General features: G+C 36.0%; 2 protein-coding genes across 2 annotated transcripts in view; one reads left to right on the top strand and one right to left on the bottom strand.

Annotated features, from left to right (window-relative positions):
* Positions 1 to 25,165, bottom strand: part of LOC120331002 (uncharacterized) — a 141,389-nt gene that overhangs the window by 98,047 nt on the left and 18,177 nt on the right. The gene's annotated exons all lie outside the window — the stretch shown is intronic.
* On the top strand, positions 1,113 to 24,200 carry LOC120330996 (uncharacterized). The gene is made up of 42 exons (XM_078113346.1): positions 1,113 to 1,352; positions 1,855 to 1,903; positions 1,984 to 2,021; positions 2,163 to 2,248; positions 2,592 to 2,689; positions 2,814 to 2,992; positions 3,181 to 3,242; positions 3,596 to 3,962; positions 4,210 to 4,382; positions 4,502 to 4,640; positions 4,753 to 4,827; positions 4,911 to 5,217; positions 5,333 to 5,430; positions 5,536 to 5,703; positions 6,419 to 6,603; positions 6,807 to 7,033; positions 7,269 to 7,479; positions 7,817 to 7,952; positions 8,092 to 8,266; positions 8,350 to 8,543; positions 8,862 to 8,884; positions 16,060 to 16,303; positions 16,800 to 16,848; positions 16,931 to 16,968; positions 17,095 to 17,180; positions 17,660 to 17,757; positions 17,907 to 18,085; positions 18,256 to 18,317; positions 18,655 to 19,021; positions 19,268 to 19,440; positions 19,558 to 19,696; positions 19,808 to 19,882; positions 19,966 to 20,272; positions 20,388 to 20,485; positions 20,591 to 20,758; positions 21,476 to 21,660; positions 21,864 to 22,090; positions 22,327 to 22,537; positions 22,870 to 23,005; positions 23,145 to 23,319; positions 23,403 to 23,596; positions 23,889 to 24,200. The coding sequence occupies exons 1-42, from the start codon at positions 1,322 to 1,324 to the stop codon at positions 23,927 to 23,929; spliced, it is 6,273 nt and encodes a 2,090-aa protein (XP_077969472.1). The 5' UTR covers positions 1,113 to 1,321; the 3' UTR covers positions 23,930 to 24,200.

The following is a 25,165-nucleotide window of genomic DNA, read 5'->3' on the forward strand; positions in this document are numbered from 1 at the left end:
TGTCAATGAATCACAGTTACACATGTTATACAGCATTAGCCAAATAATAAAAATTTTTGCAACACCATTATACGTCAAACCGACCCATGAGAATACATTACGTCTTCTCAAATTCTTTTTTACCACAAATCGTTGAAACTCGCAAGTTAAACTTGCCCAGACCTAAATATTTGAGGAGCATTTAGTTTTAGCGCCCTTTTCTGAAAAATGCGTTACTGAAAGATGCGATATGAATTTGCTAATAGCATTTTTATTGGATATGATTAAACCTCGCAGATATAAATCAGTTCCGTCTTGTTTGATTTACTGATCAAAATTTGTTGACAACAAGTGATGATTCAAAGCGATAACTAATTACTTCAAATCGTAAATCAGAAAGATCTTTAACAGTCCCGAAGGTTAAATGACAAATATTAAAATCAGGCAAATAAACAGTACCATTGATAAAGTGATCGTGAAAAATGTTGGGTTGAAAAATAACCCAAATTGTTATTAGTCAGCTTCTATCAACATACGATGACGCGCGTTCACAAGTAATAAACAAAATCAAAGCAAGTGAAATCACAAAAAAATTTAGAAGTGAAAAAATATAATTCATTCGCTACTCATGAGTTCGGTATAATACATAATTGCTATGTATATACAATTTTTGAAACGGTAATTTCCATGAAAGATATGGAACAGCATGACGTATTAATGAAATCTCAAAATAACAGCTCGACTTCGAGAAGTTATGGACAATAAACGTAAAGAATTAAAAATTGGTCGGTGAAAACATCGTTTGGTTATTTAACCGAGTTTGCACTGCACAAAAACCAACGCCACACTATGACTCGAAGTTTCAGACTGACGCAGACTGCTGCAATTACGTCACATTTATGCCCTTTGGCAAAGCGACGAGTTCAATTTTTAAATAATCATTTAAGATGCCACTAGAGACAAAATAAAAACGTGTGACTAATAATAAAATTGAGGTAGCGTAGAAAATCCCAATCGCAACTATAAAACACCACACGTTTGTTACAGTGATACTATATTTCGTTTGCATTTGCTCATAACAGTGAATATTGTATAGTGACAAACTATACGAACACGGATATCACGTTAGAAAAAGATTTATGTTTTTAATGATAAAGATAATAAACAACAAAGCAACAAGCTACGACACACGTGGAAGAAAACGAAATACATCGTTTGCTCTCTCCTCTATCCGTTGTTAAAATTAAATTTAAAACTTTTCCAGCGAACTATTCATACCATAACTATTTACTTATTTATTTATTTTCGACACATTGCATCGGCGAAACAACCGTGCAACAAGATGAGGATACATCTTACTGTGCTACTTTTTGGTGAGTAACAGCAACTTTTAAGAAACTAAATGTCGAAAAGCAGTTTTGTAATTTAATTGTCTGTTTCAGGTTATTATTGCAAAGGATGAACTTTTGGTACTCCAGTAGTGTGTGTACCAGATTGGGGTTCGGCCATAATTTTATTCCGATTCTGCTTATTTTAGTTCTATTACGAGTCCGGGGACTGTCTGTGTTAGCCGAGTCAATATCCTCTGTCAATAGGTTTCATTCCCTGTACACAACTTGATGTAAAGTGAGCGAACAAAATTAGTTAATTCCATATATATTCCATTTTCCTGTGACTAATGACTATCTATTTCATAACTAAAAAAAACTCCCAAATTTCGTATTCCTATATTGAAAATAATATTTGTAAACCACCAAGTAGTGTAAAAAGCTGTCAATATAAAGCCGGCATTAATTTACGCTTGGCATAAAACCATTCATCCCGATATATATCGTTTATTGAAGTTGTGTCATAATTTTTAATATTTTGTTACAGCGCTTTACGTCGTACAAGCAAAAACCGACACTGTGAAAGACGATAACACGTAAGTAAAATATATCGTTGTTTGTGAATAATAAAAAGAAACTTTCTTAAATATTGTTAAATTAATATTTATTTTTGCAGAGCACTCGAACTCGCCCCTGACTCAGCTGTGTTCAATGGTAAGACAATTAAATGAATTTTAGTAAAATAGCATTGTGTAATGAAACAATTTAATGTGAGTTGAGATATTACGTTCAAGTCAGTGTAAACACTCGAGTCAGTGTTTGGCAAAAATTATTGATTATTTCTTTTGTGCTCAGATTACCAACAACTGTCAGGCGGATACGCAAGAGCATACAACTTTTATGGATGTCCTCAGCCATACTTTATTGGAAATTCATACAAGGTAATTTTTAAATAAGTTAATACAATTATTAGGGTCAAATGAAACGACCATAGTGAACGATGATATTTAACTGTAATTACATTATTACAATTAGCTCTCTGTACTCGGTTCACACACATTAGATTACATTTCATTGAACAAGCCGACTTTAGTGGTTATGATTTGATTTGAAGCGGATGCACTTGAGTTCACAAAGAAATCGTTTGCTTGTCGTTCTATATAATTATTTGGACGTATAATTGACTGCTTCTGAGACTTCCCGCAAAAAACATTGACAAAGTACTTATAAGAAAAGAATGGCCGAATAAATCATCTACAAATCATCAAATATTTTTAATTTTAGGTCATTGATTATTGGCCTGATGGGGCAAATATCGAAGTCACTGTGCGAACAAAAACTCAAGTTAGAAATGGATGGACAACATTGGTTGTCTTCAGCAGGTAATGTATACCGTGAATTCTCTAATTGAAAATCTCGAGCAGAAATTGCATATATATTATTCGTGAATAAAAAGCACAACACATCATATCGTTTTCAAGTTATAACTTAATCTTTACAAAACAGGCCTCTCCCGAAGGATTCAAGGATTCTTGTATGGAACGCTGAAGTGACGGCTATGATAAACAATCAGTACATAACTTTTGTCAATAGAGCACACAATCCCAATCTACATGAAATGAGAACGTTTTCCTTCACTTTTGTGGTCGAGGGAGCGTCCATGCAGGAAATGCAAGGATTTTCTGGTACGAATTGATTCATTGAAACAATTCTGAAAAATTCTTTAATTCGTAAATTCTTATTTGTATTTGCATACAACGAAATGAATTTGAGTATTTTGAATCAGCATAATCCAGAATGGGCACGGTTATTCAACCCAAAGCGATATAACAAAGTTCTAAACATAATGAATAATGAATTATTTTTTTTCCAGCTACCATCGCTTTTTACGCTGAAAGAATAGAAGATGCTTCTTGTTACCTCATGAATAAGCAGGTATAAAATTTATTCGTCTCATTCCTTATATGGAAACAGAGCTGTAAATTTAACCACGTGGTAAAGTAAACCATTGAGGTTTTTGCTTTTGTACATGATCGACTTCAGGACAAATCTGGGTAGTTTATTCTCCAATCCGAAAGCACTCCGCTCAGTATTCCACTCTGTAACGATCCTGCTGATTCTTTTTTTTAAAACGTAATTCCAGGAGATAATGTATTGATAATGTACAACCCTCTTCTTTGAGTTGTATGATGATAGTCCGATTCACAAATCGATTATATTGTATTTAATATATCACTTGGGGGTAGTAAAACATGGATAGCCCTAACTCTAAATCAAACATCATTTAGAAAAAGCAAGCTCCACGAACAACTGCATACACTTATACCGTACGGCCACCAGCCAGACCAACTACCAAAAAAGTAGTAAAACCGACAGCATGGCCACGTTTCATCAGACGAACTACTGTTGTTCCACGAAGAACAACAAGAAGCATTAAACGCAATGGAAGAAAACCAAAACCCAGAGCTACCCCTCCTCCACGCAGAAAACCGACTACAAAGCCATCTTCAAAACGTCCAAAAACTAGAAAACCAAAAAGGATTCAAACCACTAACAAACCGAAACAAAGAACAACCGTTCCACAATACCCAGAAGATATGCCGGAGTACAAAATCGCAAGCAAAATGGTGCAGGAGCACAAAGGAAAATGCCAACGTACGTGTAATAGATCATTTCACTGCAATATAAGCCATATAACCCGTCCATACTCGTAACTAAATGTACCGAGCTAGTGGGGCATTGAATGCTTGTCAACACCTCACAGGAACACCCTCATATATAATTAGAACATAAATACGACAGCATTTTACAAAACCATGAATGTCGAATAAATTTAAATTTGATTTCGAAACAAAGTTGCATTTTGAATGAAATGATTTAAATTTCCGCTTATTTCATTTAGTTCTTCACAACAGCTACAAAGTTGTTAACTCTGGGTATGATGCTGGCAACAATCTGGCTGATGGAAATGGAAAAAAATATAAGTTTAATGTTGAAATAAGAGTGCCCGTTAAAAATGTAGTTTCGGACTGGACAGTGAAAATCGTATTTGCCGAACCTATAGAAGCAATAGAGGTATGTTTTCTTTTCTGTTCGGGGGGGATTGACCGTGAATTTATTATTAAAAGTTTCCTTTTCAATCTTGAAGAAGAAAAACTTCATCAAAAAATTTACTTTTTCCTCTATATATACAGTGCTGGGAAGCAGTTGCATCTGAACATTCATCTGATGGAACTGTGTGGCTGATTCGACCACAGGAATGGAACTCGGAATTACGTGAACCTTCAGAATTCTTATTGATTCCGTTGATGAGATCACATTACGCACCACCAGGTACGACATGATCTTTGTAAAATGTCTACTTAATAATGCAACAATGATACTGATAAATCGCCTGACATAAGGTTTATTTTAACTTAACTAACCCGCCTACTCTCTTTAATAGGAATTGTGTACGTATGTGAAAATGGAGAGGAGCCAACATTGTTAGGAAATGGAATTTTTGAAAGAAGAGATGGAGGTATGTAACATATTATGAGCAAAATCTTAATATTAGATTTCTTCTTGTTCCGCAATCTAAATTTTGATATTCAATTTGGGAAGGTGGACATAGGCTTTCTCTAGAAGAGATACAAAAACAAGAACAGCAAGAAGGAGTAAGACAGAAAAAAATACAAAAAGAAAAGAAGGAACTAGACAGAGAAAGAGAAAAACGCGAAAGAGAAGAGAGAGAAAGAGAACGAAAAGAACGGGAACGAGCAGAAAAAGAAAGAAAAGAAAATGAGAAGAAATACAGACCAACAGAATCATCAAACAACAATTGGCAAAATAATGATAATCACTGGGAAAGCAACAACAACAATGAACATCAAGATACTTGGCAGAGACCGGTGGTTACTACGACCGCAAGGTAAGCCAACACAAAAAGGATCGATAACGGGGATGATATAATGATTAATGGTTTTGATAAAGCCTTTTAACAAAACTTCAGAGGTATATCTTAACGAGTCCATCTTATAATTCAGACCCCGACTCTCAGGACCACGATGCAGTGGAAGAGATGGATACGCACCTGTGGATCCGGGACAGATCAGAGTATCGTACAAGAAATCACCTCTGAAAGGTAACTAACTACTTTATGACATGCATTTGTCACGGATAACCGTACTTCAGCATAACCTATCCAATAAAATATAGCGAGCATTTATATTTAATATTATTTCATCAGAACGATCGCCATATGACTACAATGAAGTCTTGACTATGTCAATATTGTTCTATGAGGCTCAAAGATCTGGTAAATTACCAAAAGACAATAGAATTCCATGGAGAGGAGACTCAGGACTTAAAGACGGATGTGATGTTGGACTCGACTTAACTGGAGGATGGTACGATGGTGAGTAATTTTCCTTATCTTTTTAACTGTTAGTTTGTTGTTGCTCGTCAAAATGCCACCTGAACGTCTCTTATATTAACCCACACAAAAAGTCGATACAACATTGCAATGGTATCGGATGATCGTAAATATAAATGGACAAGATAACTATAAGTAACATTTTGTTTTTAAACCGATATATACAGATGTACAGAAACAGATATATACAAGTATAAGTTCCCTAATAATTATGACCGAATAATTCAACAATCATGAATTATGAGGTCATCGATGACTCTACTGACATTTGGAACAGATACAAGGTTCATTTGTAACATATGGTACAGATAAGCATCCGTATAAGCGCAATATCATTCACAAATTAAGCAAATTACATAATTAAACCACACGAAATTGCCGCTATTTCATTAATGTAGAAAATGGATAAATAAAGTTATACTGTTTTTGAAAATGAGTCACCATAGCTACATGCTTTCGACTAAAAACAAATTTATTTTTAGAAATGCAAGCACGCGTCGTACAAAAGCGAGTTAAATTACTACGTTAAACTAGGCCATATGAAATCCATAGCTGAATTTTTTTTAATAAACTGGAAAGATAAAAAGGTGAAGGAACGCTTTTCCTTCTTCCACTGTCCCGCTTAAACGTTATTTACATATCTAAACATCACTAATTATACTGACAAATTATTCAACAAAATTACGTTGCGTTTCAGCTGGTGACCATGTCAAGTTCGTTTTTCCAATGGCTTGGTCAGCAACAACTCTGGCGTGGGGTGCAATTGAGTTTAAAGATGCTTACAAAGATGCGAATGAATACAAGAATATGTTGTCATCACTTAAATGGGTTTCAGACTTTCTTGTAAAAGCACACTCGAGCAAATATGAACTTTATGGCCAGGTATGTTCCAAAAACCGTAAGCATGTTAAACGCTGACAGGCTTTTCACGATTTTTAGTGGTGAAATAATCAAATAAACCATTTCTTTCTACACTATCGGACAAAGGCAACGTTTATAAATCCATTGAAATTGTGAAAATATGTATAGCTCAGCTAGTGACCAAATTAATACACTTCTGATGACTCTTTTTCTATTAATATCAGGTTGGTGATGGTGGAGCTGATCATTCTTATTGGGGTAAAGCAGAAGACATGAACATGAGAAGACCAGCATTTAAAATTACTAAAAACAGCCCTGGTACAGAATTGGCGGGTGAGGTCGCTGCCGCCCTTGCTGCTATTTCAATATTGTTCCAACGTGAAGACTCCAAATACTCCAAACTTCTTTTAAGACACGCTGAAGAACTATATGAATTTGCTGATAAATATAGGTAAGAGACGAAATGGAAACGTTTAATATTTTGAATGATTTGGAAAGAGCAATTCATGGACCCGAGTGATTTAATTGTAGTCAACTTCGAACTATTCGCCCAGTCTCAAGTTCGAATTTTGATATGACAATAGTTGATGAATGAAGCACGCAAACAATAATTTTAATTTTATGATATTACGACGATCAATAGGGTACTTCAAAACAATATCATAAATTTACTTTCCGTCCTTCAGGGGCGATTATCATAAAGCTATACCTGCTGTCGGAGGGTATTATCGATCATACAGCGGTTACAATGACGAGTTGGTCTGGGGCGCATTGTGGTTGGCCAAAGCAACCGGCAAGAAATCGTATCTAGATGATGGAGTCAGAAAATACAATCAATACGGAGGTTCACACACTCCAAAGATGTTTTCTTGGGACGACAAGAGGGCTGGATCACAGGTGACTTTTGTTTTCAAGAATTCCTGCTACTTTAAGGAAAACGGGATAAAAGTAATGTTAGCCCATTTTGAAGAACTGTTTGAACGGACCTTCAGAAAGTCTGAATGACACAAAGATTTAGCCCTAAAAATTATATGTCAAATTCGTTACACATTCGAGGATTTCAAGACCCCCTACGGCCTACGAGATACATATGATATCTTCATGTGATCCCAAATATATATATATACCAAACTCCGGCATGAACAAGACAATGTGGGAATATTATTGGGGATTATGAAACAGTTATATTTTTCCTTCGCCTATTAAATCAACTTTGATTTTTTTACAAATATAGGTTTTGATAGCACAGTTGACCGGTGATAAGAAATACAGAGAACATATTATGAGCTATCAAAATTTCTTAACAAGTTATAAAAAGACGCCAAAAGGGATGGTGTGGCTCGACCAATGGGGATCCAACAGATATGCTGGTGAGTAACAATTCGGTATTTTCCTTGCAAACAATTCATTACCAATACCTGTGGATTAAAGATATTTCAAATAATACATCTGCTTAGAGAATTGTTCAATATACTTTAAATAACATTGTATTCCCCTGATTATATTCAGCCAGTGCTGCTTTCATCAGTCTGGCAGCTGCCAATTTGCAACCTCCAATGCGAGAAAAGGCAAAACTCATAAAATTCGCTGAGAAGCAAATTCATCTTATGCTTGGAGATGCAGGAAGAAGCTACGTCGTTGGTTATGGGAGAAATCCACCAGTTCGGCCTCATCATAGATCGAGGTATTATTAACAATTCAATTATGGAATTCAGATCTTCCTGTAATAACTTTACACAAAGACATTACACACATTCTTTTATTCAGCTCATGTCCTCCTCCACCGAGTGCATGCGATTGGAATTCAGCATACAACAATCCTGCTGGCAATCATTTCACTTTGTACGGAGCATTGGTCGGGGGACCAAGTGAGAAGGGTATTTACGTCGATAAAAGAAGCGACTTTGTTTCTAATGAAGTTGCCACTGATTTCAATGCAGGATATCAGTCTGCTTTAGCAGGTAAGAGAACAAGAAACAGATTATCTTTTTTTTGCAAGAATTATTGTTAGAAGCATTTCTACATTACATTTTCATCAACAGCCAGGCCCGGTAGCTTGTATCAAAAATGTTATTTCGCCGAAAATTAAAAGCACAGTGCATACAAAACCTACTTACATTAGTTGTTCATTCAAAATGACAACGACCATGAAAGTGTGTGCACTGCGCGCCAAAGATGATAGTCATGTCATTATATACATATAATGAAGCTTAGCGCATAAAGACCAAATTAAATACCCACGAAAATATGTTACCAAGTTTTTTTTTTTCTTGTTTCAGGTCTTAAACATTTTCAGATAGAAGCAAGATATAAAGCTTAACTGCAGCATTTTCTACACATTAATTTCTTAGCCTGACAATCATTTCTACCCTGTCAACGAATAATGTCTCGGTACAAGTCGAACCTGACTGACCAAAATTTATTTTAGATTGAATTGTAGATGTGACAAATATTTAGTTCTAGTTACTTTAAGTTTCAAAGTTCTTTTTGTGATATTCACGACTACTACAAACTCATTTGTGCAGTTTGTTGTTAATTTTATACTGATTCATGTGTGTTCGATTTAAAAATAAAAATATTTTACAATAATATTTTGTTTTGCAATTCTGGGTTCATCTAAAAGTTTCGTATGCAACACCATGAGGATAATGTATTATCGATTCTGATTCATGCACAAGCATTGGCAGGACTTGTATATCAAATATTCGATCGATCATAAGTTTACTTTATGTACACTTTCTTTACTGTGCCAATTGTGTATGTGGGTATATGTAATTGGTCAACGCGATGAATAAATGCCCCTCCTATATTGGCAGAAAAGTGAAACAAAAATCGCCTATTGCAAATATTACCTCAGGTCCTCTTCCTTTATTAATTTAAAGGAAGAGCGGCAATATTGAAACATTAAGTAATAAAACATATTTAAAAACTCTGATTTGACTGACCTTTTTATTAAAGTTAATCACGACTCAAATTATCACACCTCGTGGAAAAATGAAGCTCCATGGCAATTGATCATAAGGGAAACCTATACAATCAAAATTTCAAGTTGTATGCGTACCGAAACGAATTCCTGAATCGAATTTCTAATCACAATTGGAAGCTGTGCTTATCTATCTCCAATTCCCCGCTTCCCCCAAAGTCCTGGGAACGACAGCCACTTTCACTGAAAACCAGGCGCACAGCGAAGATTTTCAAAAGGGGGGGGGGGTCAAAATCGAAAATTCCCATTCCCTTCTGAAATAGTCATCGCGATCACGCAGCTCGTTATAAAAATTGACTTTTCCATCGTTTAATGACTTTTCTGTCGCGTAAAATATTCAATTCATGACAATGACGAGAATCCAACATATTCTTCTATATTAATTTAATTATGTCCAACGTAACTCAAGGTTGCGTTTTCTTACGTCAAAATAAAAACATTACTTCTCCAAATACCACGGCAGTCCCTGGACATAAAAATCTGAGATAAACTGCCTAATTGTATTTAGTTTTAATACATATTTTCAAGATCTAGCGAGTTCGTGATCGTCGTTAAAAATTCTTAAGATATGATATAGAACCCCTTACAGTACTATTTAATTTAGTACAATAAAAATACATTTAAAGTATATCAGTAAATCCAAAATACATATTTATTGCATCGAAATCCCCGCGGAATGATTTTTCTGTTGTGCCAAGTGATCAATCCATGAAGGATACGGGTATATTCAAAATGTCTTTAATTTAATTGTATTCAATTTAACCCGCGGTTGCGTCGACAAAATAAGGGATCCTTACTCTAAAATACCAAGGCAATTTGATGAGAATTCGACAAATCTGAGCTGTACCTGCAACACTGACTCCGCTTTATCGCAAGGCTGTCACTCAGATTATTTTTATGATAAAACCGTTAGAAAAATCCCTAAGTCTGTTGTAAAATCTGACGGAGTAAAAGTTATTTTAGTACGATAAAAATTGATCGAATATACTGTAGATTAATTATCATAATATATATATCATCAAAACAGGGAAAAGTCGCGTTTCCAACTTTGTATAATATTAACACAAAATATTCGACGGCAATTTAAAGTAATGCATAAGAAGATAAATCCCGCGCACAATTGACTGTGTTTCGATTTAAGTTAGTGGGCAATATCGCTCCCTGGTCGGCGAAAACGATACAGAAGGGGGCAAAAAAGACGGAGGGGGCTATTTCGTGAAACCTGTTTTTGTTCGGCGGTTGGCGCATCGTGCACTTGATTACTGTACTCTGCGTGCATTCGCAGGTTTGAATCCCGTGGGCGATAATCACACGCGAGACCATTGCCGGACTCCTCCCTGCCGTCAGGAAGCTCGCGTAACCCAGGGGTCGGCAACCTACGGCCCGCGGAGTAAAATAATCTGGCACGCGACGCTTCACTGAATTATAGCGACAAAATGGCGGTTTTGATGATGAACTAATTTTCTAATCTACGCTCGAGGAGTGGACTATATTTTTTACGTAACAGAATTTATCGTGAGACACATTTAGACTAAATTATATTATAACCTAACAATTTAGTGAACAGCTACTCGTTTAACGATCCTACAATTTAAATATAATTAGGCAAATTAATGGCAACACGCAGAAAAGTTGATGCTGACTACAGAGTTTCAATAGCGCTGAAAATATTCAAATGGAGCTCCTTGAGATGCAATGCAATGAGGAAATAAAATTCATATTCTATTCGAGAAATCTCTATCAAAATTTGATATGTGTGCAAACAATTATTTTCAAAAATGAACATTACAAAGAACACGTAGAGAACTAGGATTAGTGATGGCCCATTTAGAAAATGTTCCAATCTTGGCTTCATTCAGTGTACTGCCGAAAAGCTATCAAGCGTGATGCAGCAACAAGACAGTGTCACATTAAATGTCATTTGTAATTTTTTTAATAAGACGACTGGGTTGAGTTCACGAATTGTGCTGTTCCGTTTCCGTTGTGCACGCGCTGTTCCGTTTTCAACTTGAAAAACTTAATTTTACCAAAAGGTTGCCGACCCCCTAGCGTAGCCGATGGTCGGTTACGGCTTCCCCCACTATCAAGTCCATGAATCTGAAACAAATAACTTTCCAAGACTTGCAGCCCTTAATCTTAACAAAAGGTTGCCGACCCTTGGCGTAGCCGACGGTCGGTTACGGCTTCCCCTACTATCAAGTCCATGAATCTGAAACAAATAACTTTCCAAGACTTGCAACCCTTCATTTTAACAAAAGGTTGCCGACCCCTGGCGTAGCCGATGGTCGGTTACGGCTTCCCCCACTATCAAGTGCATGAATCTGAAACAAATAACTTTCCAAGACTTGCAACCCTTAATTTTAACAAAATGTTGCCGACCCCTGGCATAGCCGATGGTCGGTTACGGCTTCCCCCACTATCAAGTCCATGAATCTGAAACAAATAACTTTCCAAGACTTGCAGCCCTTAATTTTAACAAAATGTTGCCGACCCCTGGCGTAGCCGATGGTCGGTTACGGCTTCCCCCACTATCAAGTACATGAATCTGAAACAAATAACTTTCCAAGACTTGCAACCCTTAATTTTAACAAAAGGTTGCCGACCCCTGACGTAACAGATGATCTGTTACGGCTTCCCCCCTATCAAGTCGATGAATCTGAAACAAATAAATAGCTGATGAATGCCATGGACTGGTAACCGGTAATCAATAATCAAGCCTTTCCATCAGTAAATCGGGTAGTATTAAAAAACTCGCTGAAGACCACCAAGCTCATCAAAAAACACTACGGACCAGGCCTGCATAACATACGGCCCGCGGGCCGCATGCGGCCCGCTAGATACTTCTGTGCCGCCCGCGGTTGATTTGGAAACACGCCACTTCTCGGGTCTAACAATCAAAGCCGGCTATTTATGCAAGCGAGCCGCTACGCCGATCATATTCGAAATCGGGAGGTTTATGTTTTGCACTAGTTTCAATAAATATCGAACTTTGTGTGAAATTGGTGAGCCCTTCGCGACCCTTAAAATTCGTTGCTCGACCTCTCGCCCCAAGTTTGGAAAACTCTGATTTAGATATCTCAGTGTTCAAACTAAATCACGCTTAAAACAATATCGGTACAATCTCACACCCATTAGTGCATATTAGCTACCTATTGATAATTCCACTATTTTTTACTAGCAGTTTATGAAACTGTAGTTTCTTTTTCAAATTTGGAACTTAAAAACAATTCCTTCATTTATGAATGGTGCAGAAATTCTCGCACAAAAGATTTTGCTATTTACTGTTAAATTTCAAAAAATTGGAGCAGATTTTGTAGAAAAATGTAATTTAACAGTCGAAGAAATATTGAAAATGAAGGGTGGGTTTTCAAGGTAGTTGAACCACTCAATACATATTTGCCATCTCATATGCAAAAATACTGTACCTTGTCTTTACTCAAGAAAATAAGATTCTTCATAATTTTAAGCCCCCCCCAGTAATGAAAGTGTTTCATTAAGTTTAACTGTTTTACAATATTATTTTGATTTGTAGTTCATTTTGTGAAATATGTATGTGGCAAAGTTTGCGGCCCGCCGAGCCTTCAAATTTATGCTTGCGGCCCTCGTGGTAATTTGAGTTGTGCAGGCCTGCTATGGACTATGATTTGTCTTCTTGTTTATTTGGTCTGTAATATATTCTTTTCTGACTTTAGATATATATTTTTCGTAGTGCAGTGGGGTTGAAGTGGCGATGAAGTTGTACAAATTACTGTAGGGGAGGGGGAATTGGGGGGGCGCGATGGTACAAAAAAGTTTGGGAACCACTGATTTAAGTGACGTATGGTTCCTAACGCCGATCAAAGATAATGTCGGAATATGAAGTTTTGCGATATACAATGCCTAGAGAAGCGTTTTTAATCTATCACGGGCCTCCTACAACAACTTGTTTACGGTTTTATTTTTATTATTTTTTATTGCCGCTTTTCAATCAAAAAATTTGCGTCAGCGATTCGCTCCTTTGTTTGTCTTTAGCATATCGCCACTGATAAATGTATAATAAATCCCAATGGATTCACAATTCTGTGCGAGTACAAAAAGAAATAAATTATCATCTTTGTCGTGGCAAAATTTTCGTGATTTAGGGAGAAGAAACACCGACGCAAGGGTGTTTAAGGCCTAAACAACAGGTCACGCTGACAAAAACAGTCGCACGCGTTATGGCGACTTTTTTACTTTTCCATAAATTTCAAAAGGAACCCCGGCCCCCAAAGGCTGCGCCACTGCTGGGAACTAAAACCTTTACCACGAAGCGCTCGAATTCGTACTATAGTTGAATCAGAGCCGTAACTCACCAGCGTCGGCGAGGAGTCTAGCAATCGTTTCGCCCATAACTATTCTCACGGGATTCCTTTAATTCAACACGATGCGCCATACCGCCAAGCAATCATGAAATATGGTCTCTTTTGCTTCGCATCTTTCGATCAGACGAAATCTCGCAAGCTAGTATGTAGTCGACTATTATGGAGCTACAATTTGCTGGCATCTTTGTATTACTGGATTATTGATTTAAAAACCATTTAAACCGATTTTCATTGGTGAGCAATTGCAGATTTTCGGCGTGCAAAATTGAATTCGTTCGCGTGCAGTTTTGCGGAGCGCTAGCGCCCTGTGGTGTGCATCTGCCGTGGAATCCAGTCCAGGGGCGGCTCTGATCACCCCGCGTGGCTATTATTAGATTTTGGAAACAAAACCTAATTTTTGAGGACTGCGAACTTTCAATTCGTTTGGTAAACATACGATTTACCCATCTATTCCGTTCATTCGATAGAAGTCTATTTTTACGTTTTAAACGTCATCACACAGACGCAAGTCTCCCTGAGGCATACGAATGCAGAATTAGCGCAAAACTTTCCGAATACGGAATTTCACTGCAGTGAAAACAATGACCGAAGCCCAGTTTTAGGTAAAAGTATCATGAATTTTCGAAATTAATGACGTATGTTTTACGTCTTGATCACATCTATAGTTGTACATGATGACGTATGTTTTACGTCTTGATCACATCTATAGTTGTACATGGATGGTTATTCATAAGTTTTACATTGGATGCACTACAGGTTTTTATCTAGATATTTCTATGAACTATTTGAAAGTGCAAAATGCTCATGTCGTTTTCTCAATATGAGAGACATTATTACAGAAGGGGTCACAATACGTGGCAATATATTAAATGCAATTCATGATTTCAACGACCTTTCATTTCGAAAACTCGAACACAAATTACAAATACTAATCAATAAAGTAGGAATCAATAAAACTAAAAAGAACCCACAAGTCGACGAAGGAGCTTGAGAATTACGTAACCCAAGAAAAAGAACATTACTTTAACTCAAGTGACCATTATGTCAATGAATCACAGTTACACATGTTATCCGCAGCATTAACCAAATAATAAAAAATTTTGCAACACCATTATAGGTCAAACCGACCCATGAGAATACATTACGTCTTCTCAAATTCTTTTTTACCACAAATCGTTGAAATTCGCAAGTTAAACTTGCCCAGACCTAAATATTTGAGAAGCATTTAGTTTTAGCGCCCCTTTTCTGAAAAATGCGTTACTGAAAGATGCGATATGAATTTGCTAATATCATTTTTATTGGATATGATTAAATTTCTTAGATGTAAATCAGTTCCGTCTTGTTTGATTTACTGATCAAAATTTGTTGACAACAAGTGATGATTCAAAGCGATAACTAATTACTTCAAATCGTAAATCAGAAAGATCTTTAACAGTCCCGAAGGTTAAATGACAAATATTAAAATCAGGCAAATAAACAGTACCATTGATAAAGTGATCGTGAAAAATGTTGGGTTGAAAAATAACCCAAATTGTAATTAGTCAGCTTCTATCAACATACGATGACGCACGTTCACAAGTAATAAACAAAGTCAAAGCAAGTGAAATCACAAAAAAAAATTAGAAGTGAAAAAATATAATTCATTCGCTACTCACGAGTTCGGTATAATACATAATTGCTATGGATATACAATTTTTGAAACGGTAATTTCCATGAAAGATATGGAACAGCATGACGTATTAGAAAAATCTCAAAATAACAGCTCGACTTCGAGAAGTTATGGACAATAAACGTAAAGAATTAAAAATTGGTCGGTGAAAACATCGTTCGGTTATTTAACCGAGTTTGCACTGCACAAAAACCAACGCCACACTATGACTCGAAGTTTCAGACTGACGCAGACTGCTGCAATTACGTCACATTTATGCCCTTTGGCAAAGCGACGAGTTCAATTTTTAAATAATCATTTAAAATACCACTAGAGACAAAATAAAAACGTGTGACTAATAATAAAATTGAGGTAGCGTAGAAAATCCCAATCGCAACTATAAAACACCACACGTTTGTTACAGTGATACTATATTTCGTTTGCATTCGCTCATAACAGTGAATATTGTATAGTGACAAACTATACGAACACGGATATCACGTTAGAAAAAGATTTATGTTTTTAATGATAAAGATAATAAACAACAAAGCAACAAGCTACGACACACGTGGAAGAAAACGAAATACATCGTTTGCTCTCTCCTCTATCCGTTGTTAAAATTAAATTTAAAACTTTTCCAGCGAACTATTCATAACATAACTATTTACTTATTTATTTATTTTCGACACATTGCATCGGCGAAACAACCGTGCAACAAGATGAGGATACATCTTACTGTGCTACTTTTTGGTGAGTAACAGCAACTTTTAAGAAACTAAATGTCGAAAAGCAGTTTTGTAATTTAATTGTCTGTTTCAGGTTATTATTGCAAAGGATGAACTTTTGGTACTCCAGTAGTGTGTGTACCAGATTGGGCTTCGGCCATAATTTTATTCCGATTCTGCTTATTTTAGTTCTATTACGAGTCCGGGAACTGTCTGTGTTAGCCGAGTCAATATCCTCTGTCAATAGGTTTCATTCCCTGTACACAACTTGATGTAAAGTGAGCGAACAAAATTAGTTACTTCCATATATATTCCATTTTCCTGTGACTAATGACTATTTATTTCATAACTGAAAAACTCCCAAATATCGTATTCCTATATTGAAAATAATATTTGTAAATCATTAAGTAGTGTAAAAAACTGTCAATATATAGCCGGCATTAATTTACACTTGGCATAAAATCATTCATCCTGGTATCGTGTATTGAAGTTGTGTCATAATTTTTAATATTTTGTTACAGCGCTTTACGTCGTACTAGCAAAAACCGACACTGTGAAAGACGATAACACGTAAGTAAAATATATCGTTGTTTGTGAATAATAAAAAGAAACTTTCTTAATTATTGTAAAATTATCATTTATTTTTTTGCAGAGCACTCGAACTCGCCCCCGACTCAGCTGTGTTCAATGGTAAGACAATTAAATGAATTTTAGTAAAATAGCATTGTGTAATAAAGCAATTTATTACGTTCCAGTCAGTGTAAACACTCGAGTCAGTGTTTGGCAAAAATTAATGATTATTTCTTTTGTGCTCAGATTACCGACAACTGTCAGGCGGATACGCAAGAGCATACAACTTTTACGGATGTCCTCAACCATACTTTATTGGAAATTCATACAAGGTAGTTTTTAAATAAGTTAATACAATTATTAGGGTCAAATGAAACGACCGTAGTGAACGATGATATTGAACTGTAATTACATTATTACAAGTAGTTCTCTGTACTCGGTTTACTGGTTATGATTTGATTTGAAGCGGATGCACTTGAATTCACAAAGGAATCGTTTGCTCGTCGTTCTATATAATTATTTGGACGTATTTGATTTGATTTGAAGCAGATGCACCTGAATTCACAAAGGAATCGTTTGCTCGTCGTTCTATATAATTATTTGGACTATATGATTTGATTTGAAGCAGATGCACTTGAATTCACAAAGGAATCGTTTGCTCGTCGTTCTATATAATTATTTGGACGTATAATTGACTGCTCTTGAGACTTCCCGCAGAAAACATTGTCAGAGTCAACCCGCCCTTTCATACTTATAAGAAAGGAACGGCCGAATAAACCATCTACAAATCATCAAATACTTTTATTTTTAGGTCATTGATTATTGGCCTGATGGGGCAAATATCGAAGTCACTGTGAGAACAAAAACTCAAGTTAGAAATGGATGGACAACATTGGTTGTCTTCAGCAGGTAATGTATTTAAAAAGTTTTGAACACATTACATTCCATAGTTTCTCTAATTAAAAATCTCGAGCAGAAATTGCATATATATTATTCGTGAATAAAAAGCACAACACATCATATCGTTTTCGAGTTATAACTTAATCTTTACAAAACAGGCCTCTCCCGAAAGGTTCAAAGATTCTTGTATGGAACGCTGAAGTGACGGCTATGATAAACAATCAGTACATAACTTTCGTCAATAGAGCACACAATCCCAATCTACATGAAATGAGAACGTTTTCCTTCACTTTTGTGGTCGAGGGAGCGTCCATGCAGGAAATGCAAGGATTTTCTGGTACGAATTGATTCATTGTAAAAATTCTTTAATTCGTATTTTCCTATTTGTATTTGCATACAACGAAATGAATTATAGTATTTTGAATCAGCATAATCCAGAATGGCACGGTTATTCAACTCAAAGCGATATAACAAAGTCCTAAACATAATGAATTATTTTATTTCCAGCTACCATCGCTTTTTACGCGGAAAGAATAGAAGATGCTTCTTGTTACCTCATGAATAAGCAGGTATAAAATTTATTCGTCTTATTCCTTATATGGAAACAGAGCTGTAAATTTAACCACGTGGTAAAGTAAACCATTGAGGTTTCTGCTTTTGTACATGTTCAGGACAAATCTGGGTAGTTTGTTCTCCAACCCGAAAGCACTCCGCCCAGTATTCCACTCTGTAGCGATCCTGTGGATTCTTCTTTTTAAAACGTAATTCAAAGGAGATAATGTACAACCCTCTTCTTTGAGTTGTATGATGATAGTTCGAATCACAAATCGAATTTATTGTATTTAATATATTACTTGGGAGTAGTAAAACATGGATAGCCCTAACTCTAAATCAAACATCATTTAGAAAAAGCAAGCTCCACGAACAAGTGCATACACTTATACCGTACGACCACCAGTCAGACCAAGGACCAAAAAAGTAGTAAAACCGACAGCATGGCCACGTTTCATCAGACGAACTACTGTTGTTCCACGAAGAACAACAAGAAGCATTAAACGCAATGGAAGAAAACCAAAACCCAGAGCTACCCCTCCTCCACGCAGAAAACCGACTACAAAGCCATCTTCAAAACGTCCAAAAACTAGAAAACCAAAAAGGATTCAAACCACTAACAAACCGAAACAAAGAACAACCGTTCCACAATACCCAGAAGATATGCCGGAGTACAAAATCGCAAGCAAAATGGTGCAGAAGTACAAAGGAAAATGCCAACGTACGTGTAATAGATCATTTCACAGCAATTTAAGCCATATAACCCATCCATACTTGTAACTAAATGTACCGAGCTAGTGGAGCATTGAATGCTTATCAATATCTTACAGGAACAGACTTATATATAATTAGAACATGAATACGACAGTATTTCACAAAAGCATCAATGTCGAATAAATTTCAATTTGATTTCGACACAAAGTTGCATTTTGAATGAAATGATTTCAATTTTCCCTTTTTCATTTAGTTCTTCACAATAGCTACAAAGTTGTTAACTCTGGCTATGATGCTGGCAACAATCTGGCTGATGGAAATGAAAGAAAATATAAGTTTAATGTTGAAATAAGAGTGCCCGTTAAAAATGTAGTTTCGGACTGGACAGTGAAAATCGTATTTGCCGAACCTATAGAAGCAATAGAGGTATGTTTTCTTTTCTGTTCAGGGGGATGGCCGTGAATTTATTGTTAAAAGTTCCATTTTTGATCTTAAAGAGGAAAAACTTTATCTAAAAATTTCCTTTTTTGTCTATATATACAGTGCTGGGAAGCAGTTGCATCTGAACATTCATCTGATGGAACTGTGTGGCTGATTCGACCACAAGAATGGAACTCGGAATTACGTGAACCTTCAGAATTCTTAATGGTTCCGTTGATGAAATCACACTATGCACCACCAGGTACATAAAAACTTTGTAAAATGTCTACTGAATAATGCAACAATGATACTGATAAATCGCCTGACCTAGGATTTATTTTAACTAAACTAACCCGCCCACTCTCTTTGATAGGAATTGTGTACGTATGTGAAAATGGAGAGGAGCCAACATTGTTAGGAAATGGAATTTTTGAAAGAAGAGATGGAGGTATGTAATATATTATGAGCAAAATCTTAATATTAGATTTCTTCTTGTTCCGCAAATTAAATTTTGATATTCAAATTGGGAAGGTGGACATAGACTGTCTCTAGAAGAGATACAAAAACAAGAACAGCAAGAAGGAGTAAGACAGAAAAGAATACAAAAAGAAAAGAAGGAACTAGACAAAGAAAGAGAAAAACGCGAAAGAGAAGAGAGAGAAAGAGAACGAAAAGAACGGGAACGAGCAGAGAAAGAAAGAAAACTAAATGAGAAGAAATACAGACCAACAGAATCATCAAACAACAATTGGCAAAATAATGATAATCACTGGGAAAGCAACAACAACAATGAACATCAAGATACTTGGCAGAGACCGGCTGTTACTACGACCGCAAGGTAAGTCAACACAAAAAGAATCGATAACGGGGATGATATGATGATTATTTGTTTCGATAAAGACTTATAACAAAACTTCAGAGGTATATCTTAACGAGTCCATCTTATAATTCAGACCCCGACTCTCAGGACCACGATGCAGTGGAAGAGATGGATACGCACCTGTGGATCCGGGACAGATCAGAGTATCGTACAAGAAATCACCTCTGAAAGGTAACTAACTACTTTATGACATGCATTTGACACGAATAACCGTACTTTAGCATAACCTATCCAATAAAATATAGTGAGCATTTATATTTAATATTATTTCATCAGAACGATCGCCATATGACTACAATGAAGTCTTGACTATGTCAATACTGTTCTATGAGGCTCAAAGATCTGGTAAATTACCAAAAGACAATAGAATTCCATGGAGAGGAGACTCAGGACTTAAAGACGGATGTGATGTTGGACTCGACTTAACTGGAGGATGGTACGATGGTGAGTAATTTTCCTTATCTTTTTAACTGTTAGTTTGTTGTTGCTCGTCAAAATGCCACCTGAACGTCTCTTATATTAACCCACACAAAAAGTCGATACAACATTGCAATGGTATCGGATGATCGTAAATATAAATGGACAAGATAACTATAAGTAACATTTTGTTTTTAAACCGATATATACAGATGTACAAAAACAGATATATACAAGTATAATTTCCCTAATAATTATGACCGAATAATTCAACAATCATGAATTATGAGGTCATCGATGACTCTACTGACATTTGGAACAGATACAAGGTTCATTTGTAACATATGGTACAGATAAGCATCCGTATAAGCGCAATATCATTCACAAATTAAGCAAATTACATAATTAAACCACACGAAATTGCCGCTATTCCATTAATGTAGAAAATGGATAAATAAAGTTATACTGTTTTTGAAAATGAGTCACCGTAGCTACATGCTTTCGACTAAAAACAAATTTTATTTTTAGAAATGCAAGCACGCGTCGTAAAAAGCGAGTTAAATTACTACGTTAAACTAGGCCATTTGAAATCCATAGCTGAATTTTTTTTTAATAAACTGAAAAGATAAAAAGGTGAAAGAACGCTTTTCCTTCTTCCACTGTCCCGCTTAAACGTTATTTACATATCTAAACATCACTAATTATACTCAAAAAATTATTCAACAAAATTACGTTGCGTTTCAGCTGGTGACCATGTCAAGTTCGTTTTTCCAATGGCTTGGTCAGCAACAACTCTGGCGTGGGGTGCAATTGAGTTTAAAGATGCTTACAAAGATGCGAATGAATACAAGAATATGTTGTCATCACTTAAATGGGTTTCAGACTTTCTTGTTAAAGCACACTCGAGCAAATATGAACTTTATGGCCAGGTATGTTTCAAAAACCGTAAGCATGTTAAACGCTGACAGGCTTTTCACGATTTTAAGTGGTGAAATATTCAAATAAGCTATTTCTTTCTACACTATCGGACAAAGGCAACATTTATAAATCTATTGAAATTGTGAAAATATGTATAGCTCGGCTAGTGACCAAATTAATACACTTCTGATGACTCTTTTTCTATTAATATCAGGTTGGTGATGGTGGAGCTGATCATTCTTATTGGGGTAAAGCAGAAGACATGAACATGAGAAGACCAGCATTTAAAATTACTAAAAACAGCCCTGGTACAGAATTGGCGGGTGAGGTCGCTGCCGCCCTTGCTGCAATTTCAATATTATTCCAACGTGAAGACTCCAAATACTCTAACCTTCTTTTAAGACACGCTGAAGAACTGTATGAATTTGCTGATAAATATAGGTAAGAGACGGAATGGGAACGTTTGATATTTTGATTGGTTTGGTAGGAGCAATTCATGGCCCCGAACAGACTTAATTGTAGGCAACTTCGAACTATTCGCTTCATCTCAAGTGTAAAATTTGATATGACAATAGTTGGTAAATGAAGCACGCAAGCAATAATTTTAATTTTATGATATTACGACGATCAATAGGGTACTTCAAAACAATATCATAAGTTTACTTTCCTTTCTTCAGGGGTGATTATCATAAAGCTATACCTGCTGTCGGAGAGTATTATCGATCATACAGCGGTTACAATGACGAGTTGGTATGGGGCGCATTGTGGTTGGCCAAAGCAACCGGCAAGAAATCGTATCTAGATGATGGAGTGAGAAAATACAATCAATACGGAGGTTCACACACTCCAAAGATGTTTTCTTGGGACGACAAGAGGGCTGGATCACAGGTGACTTTTGTTTTCAAGGATTTCCGCTACTTCAAGGAAAACGGGATAAAAGTAATGTCAGCCCATTTTAAAGAACTGTTTGAACTGAAAGAAAGTCTGAATGACACAAAGATTTAGCCCTAAAAATTATATGTTAAATTCGTAATACATTCGAGGATTTCAAGACCCCCTACGGCCTACAAGATACATATGATATCTTCATGTGATCCCAAATATATATATATACCAAACTCCGACATGAACAAGACAATGTGGGAATATTATTGGGGATTATGAAACAGTTATATTTTTCCTTCGCCTATTAAATCAACTTTGTTTTTTTACAATTATAGGTTTTGATAGCACAGTTGACCGGTGATGAGAAATACAGAGAACATATTATGAGCTATCAAAATTTCTTAACAAGTTATAAAAAGACGCCAAAAGGGATGGTGTGGCTCGACCAATGGGGATCCAACAGATATGCTGGTGAGTAACAATTCGGTATTTTCCTTGCAAACAATTCATTACCAATACCTGTGGAATAAAGATATCTCAAATAAGACATCTGCTTAGAGAATTGTTCAATATACTTTAAATAACATTGTATTCACTTAATTTTATTCAGCCAGTGCTGCTTTCATCAGTCTGGCAGCTGCCAACTTGCAACCTCCAATGCGAGAGAAGGCAAAACTCATAAAATTCGCTGAGAAGCAAATTCATCTTATGCTTGGAGATGCAGGAAGAAGCTACGTCGTTGGGTATGGGAGAAATCCGCCAGTTCGGCCTCATCATAGATCGAGGTATTATTAACGATTCAATTATGGAATTCAGATCTTCCTGTAATAACTTTACACAAAGACATTACACACATTCTTTCATTCAGCTCATGTCCTCCTCCACCGAGTGCATGCGATTGGAATTCAGCATACAACAATCCTGCTGGCAATCATTTCACTTTGTACGGAGCATTGGTCGGGGGACCAAGTGAGAAGGGTATTTACGTTGATAAAAGAAGCGACTTCGTTTCTAATGAAGTTGCCACTGATTTCAATGCAGGATATCAGTCTGCTTTAGCAGGTAAGAGAACAAGAAACAGATTATCTTTTTTTTGCAAGAATTATTGTTAGAAGCATTTCTACATTACATTTTCATCAACAGCCAGGCCCGGTAGCTTGTATCAAAAATGTTATTTCGCCGAAAATTAAAAGCACAGTGCATACAAAACCTACTTACATTAGTTGTTCATTCAAAATGAGAACAACCAGAAATGATAGTCATGTCATTATATACATATATTGAAGCTTAGCGCGTAAAGACCAAATTAAATACCCACGAAAATATGTTATCAAGTTTTTTTTTCTTGTTTCAGGTCTTAAACATTTTCAGATAGAAGCAAGATATAAAGCTTAACTGCAGCATTTTCTACACATTAATTAATTAGCCTGACAATCAATTCTACCCAGTCAACGAATAATGTCTCGGTACAAGTCGAACCTGACAGACCAAAATTTATTTTAGATTGAATTGTAGATGTGAGAAATATTTAGTTCTAGTTACTTTAAGTTTCAAAGTTCTTTTTGTGATATTCACGACTACTCCAAACTTATTTGTGCAGTTTGTTGTTAATTTTATACTGATTCATGTGTGTTCGATTTAAAAATAAAAATATTTTATAATAATATTTTGTTTTGCAATTCTGGGTTCATCTAAAAGTTTCGTATGCAACACCATGAGGATAATGTATTATCGATTCTGATTCATGCACAAGCATTGCCAGGACTTTAATTTCAAATATTTGATGAATCCTAACATAATGAGATGAGTCTTACTGTGCCAATTTTGTATGTGGGAATGTAATTGGTCAACGCGATAATAGGATGTACTTCGCACCGAAACCCAACATATTAACGATATAAAGAAGGTTACATCACATAAAAAGTATTCTTTACCCCTTCCAAAGGAATCGAAAGTTTGTTGCAACATCCATAATGATACGCGGGTAACGCTATCTGTTTTCTTGTGACAAGCGCGGCACTGACCAACATGCGCATATCAATGTATTTCGTTTGTCCAGAAATGTCATCCCCAAATTACCAAAAGCCCCATGCTTTCAACATGAATACATGTGCTAAAATCCGTCTGCTATATACTTTGAACGCAGTCAAGCTTCTGTCGATAAACATCATCGAGAAACGTAGCGTTAGAAGTTATTTTTGATTTTTATTGTATATATATGGGGATATTTAGTATACTTAGGTCCTTTAGGATATTTATTCATGTTGCACGTCAATTTTTCAAAATTTGTTTTCTAAAGAGTGGATATTGTTTGATAGATATTGAACGGAATTTTAGCGCTCCACTCTAAAATAAATGCAATAATATATGCAAGATATGGCGCCGCGCAGTATCCATTTATACTAAACAAAAAGCATCCTGTGATGAGAACCATATCTGGCACTGATGTCAAGCACAATGCATCAAATGAATGTAAAATTGTTAGTAATCAACAAAAAGGATCGTTATTTTAAGTTCCAGGCAATCAGTCAATACTCGGACCACGGGCATCTAATAGCAGCAAAACAGCAAAAGTAAATAAAATGATTACAAGGAGCAAACAATCGTTGGCGAAAAAGCAGGCAATGAGTG

Source organism: Styela clava, chromosome 6, assembly GCF_964204865.1.
Source record: "Styela clava chromosome 6, kaStyClav1.hap1.2, whole genome shotgun sequence".
Lineage (NCBI taxonomy): Eukaryota > Metazoa > Chordata > Ascidiacea > Stolidobranchia > Styelidae > Styela > Styela clava.

What these genes read in the sequence shown, in the direction of transcription:
- LOC120330996 (XM_078113346.1), top strand. Translation starts at nt 1,322, where the DNA reads ATGAGGATACATCTTACTGTGCTACTTTTTG. An exon ending in GAATTTGCTGATAAATATAG is followed by an intron (nt 7,034 to 7,268) that starts GTAAGAGACGAA and finishes TCCGTCCTTCAG; the next exon opens with GGGCGATTATCATAAAGCTA. An exon ending in CGACTCAGCTGTGTTCAATG is followed by an intron (nt 16,969 to 17,094) that starts GTAAGACAATTA and finishes TTTTGTGCTCAG; the next exon opens with ATTACCGACAACTGTCAGGC.